Raw genomic sequence first — 7,141 nt, forward strand, 5'->3', positions numbered from 1 at the left:
TTTCACCACCAGTTTCAGCGTCCATGGATGAATCTCGCCTGAATTGATTGTTAGGATGATTGGCAAGTAGTGATTTTCCAGCCCACCGTTAATTCTATATGTATTAGTTGGCTTTCTACTGTTAGGGGAGACTTTTCCTTTCTCTGTATATGGATGTATGTGTCTATTTATTACATGTTGTGGACACGTTGCTTTTTACTTTATTCAGTACGTCATAATCATTTAGCTACCAGTATTTATTTTGCTGCTCAGATTTTCTGGGTTAGGCCGGTGGCTGTCCTTTGAGCTGACTCGTTATTCTTATGATGTCATCCTGTGAGCCCTGAACCAGCCACTTCTCCCCGGAGTTCTGGCTCTTACGAGTGGAGAAAAGTACTAGCAACCAAGATCTGGGCAGTAAGAAGTGTTTGACATGCTTGTGGGCCCACTCAGAGACACAGCACACGGAATACCCGCTTTTATCCGTAAACCACGTATGCAGGCATCACACACTGAGTTTGCACCCTCGTCTCCAACTCCAGGTTAACAAACGGTCCCTCCAGCCTCCCTCCTCCGTGGCTGTGCCTGCCTCTCAGACAGCGTGTTATTAGGATGATTGATCTGGATGGATGCTTCCTGCACTTTCCGTTCTCATGCTCACTCCTGGAATACACAGAGCTCTTCATGCCTGGGCAAATGAAGGCCACTGGGCAGCCAGTGTTCCGGGCTGTGCTTGGGTTCCGGGTGTAAAGTGCACCATTTCCCGGGGTGTTAGAAATTTTGTGGCCTGGTTCCTGCGCCTCCTTCCTGTGTGCTTATGTTATTTATTTGGAATACAGGTTTTTAAATTTGTTTCTGTTTATGTTTCATTTTAGAATTTTACTCCCATTCTTGATTTTTTCTTTTTTTGAATATGGGAAAGATAAAATATGTTGAGTAAAAAGGAATTAATCTTCTCTTTAAAAGCTAAAAATTTGGTCTTTTATTAAACCAGTTGTTTGATTTTATGAAAATTTCAATCCGAGAGAAGTATAGAGCCATACTATTGACACAAATGTATGTAGTTTTGTAAAAGCTGCCATATTTTCATGGAGCCAGTCTTAACGGCCCATACTTGAATCACTGATATTCAACTTTGTTAAAAATAAGTATGTGTTTATATAGTCGCTGAATCTGTTGATTATTGGCCACTTTGGAAGAGAAACACAAGGCGTATCAGAGTCAGGCAAGTGCTCACCTTTGTAATTTGTGAGGAGAGATTCAATGTTATAATTTTATGTTTGGAAAACAACAAATTAATGTTTTTGCAGTACAAGCTAAAGAAAGCTAATCCTCTGAAAAATTTCTCTGGCTGCTGAGATCAAGTTAAGAAAAAAGCAAGAAAGAGGCTGGGCATGATGGCTCACACCTGTACTCCCAGCACTCTGGGAGGCCAAGGTAGGAGGATCACTTGAAGCCAGGAGTTTGAGACCAGCTTGGGCAACATAGTGAGACCTCATCTCTACGAACGATATAAAAGGCGGGTGTAGTGGTGCCCGCGTGTAGTCCCAGATACTCAGGAGGCCGAGGCAGGAGGGTTGATTGAGCCCAGGAGGTCAAGGCTGCCATGAGCTGTGATTGCACCACTGCACTCCAGGCTGGGTGACAGAGCGAGACCCTGTCTCAAAAAAAGAAAGGAAAAGGTCATGCTCAGCAGTGTTCATCCTTCCTGGTCACAGGCCGGCTGTTCAGACGGAAGCATCAGGCTTCACCAGCTGAGCTGTGCGTTTCCACTCCTGCAGTGGGACAGCAGCACGGACAGCCACGCGGTCACCGGCCTACAGTGGTCCCCGACCAGGCCTGCCGTGTTCCTGGTGCAGGACGACACATCCAACATCTACATCTGGGACCTCCTCCAGAGCGATCTGGGTCCTGTCGCCAAACAGCAGCTCTCCCCCAACAGGCAAGTGGGGAAGCTCTGGACCAGCTGCTGGTCGGGGGGTGCTTTGGCCACAGGCGCCACTTGTGGTCTTTCTTCTTTAATTTTTGCATGAGGCTGCTACATTTTAAGATATGGCCATATGTAAATTTAAATAATATGTTTAGTTAAAAATTTAAAAATACTGTTTTTGAGAGCGGTGTTAGGTTCACAGAAAGTTGAGTGGAAGGCAGAGATTTCTAGCACCCTGTCCCACATCCCGGCCGGAGGCACGTGAGGTGCAACCATGGGCCTGTTTCCACACCACCACCACCACCACTGAGTCAACAGTTTACCTGTTGGGTTGTGCATTTAAATAATATTTTTAAAGCCACTTTAAAGTGTGATTATATTTAGCCCAAGCTAGTCTATTAGATTAACAGATTCGTCGTGCAGTATTTCCCCATCATTAGTATTCTGTGCGTAAGAAATGATAGTTTGTGAGAGCTTCTTAGTTATGTTCCTTTGCCAGTCTTAGGAGCTATAAGTTTGTAATGTCTGAACGAGGTACTAGGTGTTCCCCTAGTGTCTAAAGGGGGAAAGGAGGATGGTGCGTGGAATTAATGGTCCACATGACGCCACACTAAAGCCATTCCGGCCCAGGCCCCTTGAGGGGCTCCCAGCTCACAGGCAGACCAGCGCGGCCAGGGCGTGCACGTCAGTTCACGTGATGTCACTGATGGAATTAAGACGGACGCACTCCCATCAACACCACTGTTAGGTAGTTCTTTGTTGCTTTGTTTGTTTCACAGCAGAAGTGTTCACAAAAGCTTTCATCATGAGGCGCTGTCCCTGAGCCCTGCTTGTCTGTTCAGCTGTGTTTTTTTCTTGAGATTTTACATTTCTTTTTAATAAATTCTCCTACTGTGAGGGTTCGTGTTGACCTGGGGAGAGAAATCCCATAGCCTTTTTGTAAAGGAAAGATAAGAATTTAATAAAATGTTGGGGGTATCCCAATGAGATTTGAATGAAATTAAGAATTGCATTTATTTAGTCTGATTCCTAGGTTTACTTACATTATTCTGATTATTAAAAAATACATTAAAATCCAGACTGTGATTTGCAGATATAACTACACAACACACCTGCAGTTTATTATTCCAGAAAGCGTGTCCGTGCCTGCGTTACAGGATAAACACATTTACCCAGCACCAACTGTGCCTGGCGGCTGGGGCTCCGCACCCTGAGATCTCTCCCTCCCTGGTGGGCAAGACAGACAATGAGCAGAGTGAACGAGGGGGTCCCGAAATGTGCTGGAAAACGTGCTGTGGAGGCAGATGATGAGGAAGAGGTCAGAGTTCGGGTCAGGGCCGAGGGGGCAGGAAGGATGGTCCTATCACAGGGACGTTTGGGCAGAGACCTAGGAGATGGGGTCTGGATGGGGGCAGCAGGGCCTGGGCAGGGGCAGGTGGCACACCCCAGGGTGGGCTGTGCTGCTGTGGTGGGGACCGGACGGTCTGAGCACAGGAGCCCCAGCTCTGTGTGTGATGTCATTAGCAGGTTAGGGACCCTTCGGTTCTGGAGCCTTGTCTTAGGGGCATCATGGCTTTCCATGAAGGAGAATGTGCTAGGGACCCTGGCTTCAATCTCCAGCTGAGACCCCGATGACCAGCTGCCCTGGAGCTCCCCTAACCCCTCAGCAGTGCCGGATGCCCAGGTCAACCCCGTCCATCTCTCAGGAAGGAGGCGGCAGCCCCGGCCCACGTTCCTCTACTTCTACTTCCCACACGGGAGAAGGCTCTGGAAGGAGGTGGCGCTCTCTCCTGTTGAGCACAGAAAGTGCCCAGTTACTTTTCTCTGGTTAGACAGAGAAACAGAACAAGAAGAAACAGATGTTTGAAAGGATGGAGTTTGGATACAAGCAAGGATTTAACACTTTTAGAGTCTCTGACAGTGACTCGCTGCTGCATGTGGCTGAGAAGCAGGTTGGCTGTGAGGAACAGGCAGGGGCCCTCGGGGCCAGCACAGGAGGTGGCAGCCTCGTGGCAGCTCAGCGTTGGGTCCAACTTCGCTTTTGTCCTCTGCCCTCTTTGGTTGGATTCTGTCTACCTTAACAAATCTGAAGGACGTGTAAAAGAACTGACGGGTGCTAGTACTGTGTTTACACATCTATCGTAGGTGTGGTTTTAAAGCATCTAGACATAGCTTACCAAGGGACTGTTTTATTTGCCCAGTGTGAGGGAAGCCTTTGGTGTCCACCATCTGTTACTGATGTTTTCAAGTTTGCAGCTAAACATCACCCGTGCTTTACACACACAATTGAATCGCAGTATTAAAGTATCCCCTGGTGAAAATCCGAGTGGCTTGTAGTTCCTCATGGTCTGCCCCTTTTGGGGTGTCACAAGGCTTCATTCCCACACTCTGCTGCCCCACGTCCTGTGGAGTGAGCAGGGAGGGGGTGCACTCAGGTAGCTGTCAGGTTGGATGTGATTTTCACCCCTGTAGTGAGAAGGGCAGGGACCCTACCCCCATCATCGGGCATAGCTGGGATCCTGGCAGGCGATGGCACCAAGCTGGATCTCAAAGGACAAGTGGGAGTGAAGCAAAGACGGGCAGGGAGTCTGCAAGAGGCACGGGGAGACGGGATCCCCAGCCAGGCCTGGAGTTGCAGGTGCCAGGAGCGTGAGCCGGAGGCCCAGGGCCACGAGGAGAGACTGGGCGTGTTCCTACCAGCCACAGGAGGGGGTTTGAATGGGGGCCAGGTGGACAGCAGAGGTGTCTTTAAGAGTCTCTGTCAGCCTCAGGAGGAGATTAAAGCTGGGGCCTGATCAGGGAGCTTGTGGTCATCAGAGTGAGGGAAGGGGCCCCTGGGAGTGAGATCGGGGAGACGGGGTGGCCCCAGGTCTCGTGCTTGGGCACTGGGTGGATGATGGAGGTGCTGGTCCCACGGAGGCCAGGAGTGGAGGGGTCCGGGGCTCCAGGGTGAGTCCGGGCTGGAGATGCAGACTTGTGAGTCCTGACACTCAGCTGTGGGTGAGATCCAGGGAGGCTGGAGACCAAGGAAGAGGCTCTGATAGATGGGCCCGTCTGTGCCTCTGACGGCCCCCACCTTCTCCAGGGACCTGCTGGGGGGCTACTGACTCCCGGCCTGAGGAGAGAGCAGCACATCCTCATCACTTACCTCTGCGAAGGTCCGTCCAGCAGGCCTCTGACATGCAGAAATGTGTTTTCACACATTTATTTCTGGTCTAGCTTTCATTTTGGCTATTGGTATTTTTAGAATTTCTCATCTGTTTCACTCTTCCCATGGAAGATCGACATTTTGAAGACTCAGAACCGAATGTCCCTGTGTGTGCACTGACCCTCTGCTTCTGCCCCTCTCCCTGCAGGCTGGTGGCCATGGCTGTGGTGGGTGAGCCCGAGAAGGCTGCTGGCAGCTTCCTGGCCCTGGTGCTGGCCAGGGCTTCTGGCTCCATCGACATCCAGCACCTGAAGAGGCAGTGGGCAGCCCCGGAGGTGGACGAGTGCAACAGGCTGCGTCTGCTTTTGCAGGAAGCCCTGTGGCAAGAGGGGAAACCACACAAGTAGCGGGTGTTGCTGAGAGGACGGCGTTTCTGTAATGACCCAAATTTAAAAGACATAAGGTGGATAATTCTACATTTGTGTGCAAGTGTATTTATGTATCTTCTGTATATAATTTATTTTACGTGAGTATTTCTTTGGTATTCCCAGTAAATGACTACTTTTGAATGGAAACAAAGAACATTCTAGCATTTACTAAACTTCCAGGGGAGCGTAGAGCCACGTCCGGGATGCTCTTTTCTGAGAGTATTTCGAGTTATTTTTAGAACAGTTTAAAATACTGTCACATTACTACTAGATTTTAAACAGCCTACCATGAAAATGTATCTTAATGAACTATTTTCTTATGCATAAAGTATGTGAATGCACATCTAAATTAAAAGGAATTACTCCACTGAAATGACCTCTGCCAATAGTGTTTTCTTAAAATTCTTGAGCACCTTCCTTTGGGATTATTGGAATGTCATCTTTGCAGAGCAAGTCAGACAGGTTTTCCATTCGTAGTAAAAGTTGTCCTTATGTAGAAATCGTACAAGTAAATAAACTCCCTTGAATTTTGTAGCTCAGGTAGACTAGGAATCATGCTGCTGTAACAAAATGTCCTAGGCTGGGTTATTTATCAGCAACAGAAATCTGCACCTCCTGTTTCCTGCAGGTGGAATTCAGCATCAAGGCGCCCCGGGTTTCCTGTCTGGTCAGCTGCCCTCTGCTTTCCGCAGCACCTCATGGCTGTGCCCTCGTACAGTAGCGGAGGACAGAAAGGCTCTGGGGCTTTCAGCTTCTCTGCTGACAGCACCGATCCGTTCACCAGGGCTCTGCCTCTCAAAGGGCCCCACCCCTTAACAGCATCACCCTTGTGCTTAAGTTCCAGGCTTTGAATGTTGGAGGGACACACACGTTCAAACCATAGCACAAAGACAGGAGAGTTCTGGGGTGAGGACAGGAAAATCCCAGAATGTGTCACAAACACCCGTCCCTTTGCCCCATCACCCTCCTAGAATGTTCCCAGTACTGTTGGATGTCGATGGGTCTGTGAGGCAAATGGATGGGCACAGTTAGGTCTTCTCACTGGGTCACAAGATCGTCTCCGCTTACTCGGCCAGAACTGGAGCGTCTTAGACCTGGAAGGCGTCTGGGAGGGACCCACCAGACCGGCTGTGATGCTGCAGACACATCCCCCTCCCCAGCGGCAGGCCTGCACGTCTCTCATGGGCCTCTCCAGCCACCCGAGCAACCGCCAGCCTTTCTTTGCTGCTTTTTAATCGTTGATTTGAAACCGCTGGCCAGGCACAGTGGCTCATATCTATAATCCCAGCACTTTGGGAGCCCGAGGTGGGTGGATCGCAAGGTCAGGAGTTTCAGATCAGCCTGGCCAACATGGTGAAATCCCTTCTCTACTAAAAATACAAAAATGAGCTCGGCGAGCTGGCGGGTGCCTGTAATCCCAGCTACTCAGGAGGCTGAGGCAAGCGAATTACTTGAACCTGGGAGGTGGAGGTTGCAGTGAGCTGAGATCGCAGCCCTGCACTCCAGCCTGGGCAACAGAGCGAGACTCCATCTCAAAAACAAAAACAACCAAAAAACCGTCAGAACCCTACATGCTTGTTAAGACAGCTGAGACAGAGTAACATGAACAGTGACCGTCCCTTCCCGTCCAGTCCCATCCCAGGACTCTGTCGTGTG

The 7,141-nt window shown here is 49.6% G+C and overlaps 1 protein-coding gene across 8 annotated transcripts in view; it reads left to right on the forward strand.

Moving 5' to 3' along the window:
• The window catches only part of WDR60 (WD repeat domain 60), a 100,859-nt gene extending 94,998 nt beyond the window's left edge, over window positions 1-5,861 (forward strand). For all 8 annotated transcript variants that reach the window (XM_030826357.1, XM_030826358.1, XM_030826354.1 and 5 more), the window contains 2 exons: window positions 1,698-1,921; window positions 5,266-5,861. In XM_030826357.1, coding sequence (XP_030682217.1) covers window positions 1,698-1,921; window positions 5,266-5,464 — 423 coding nt within the window. In that variant the 3' untranslated portion in view covers window positions 5,465-5,861. The remainder of the gene's footprint in view (window positions 1-1,697; window positions 1,922-5,265) is intronic.
• Window positions 5,862-7,141: the final 1,280 nt, after the last annotated feature.

Source organism: Nomascus leucogenys, chromosome 13, assembly GCF_006542625.1.
Source record: "Nomascus leucogenys isolate Asia chromosome 13, Asia_NLE_v1, whole genome shotgun sequence".
Lineage (NCBI taxonomy): Eukaryota > Metazoa > Chordata > Mammalia > Primates > Hylobatidae > Nomascus > Nomascus leucogenys.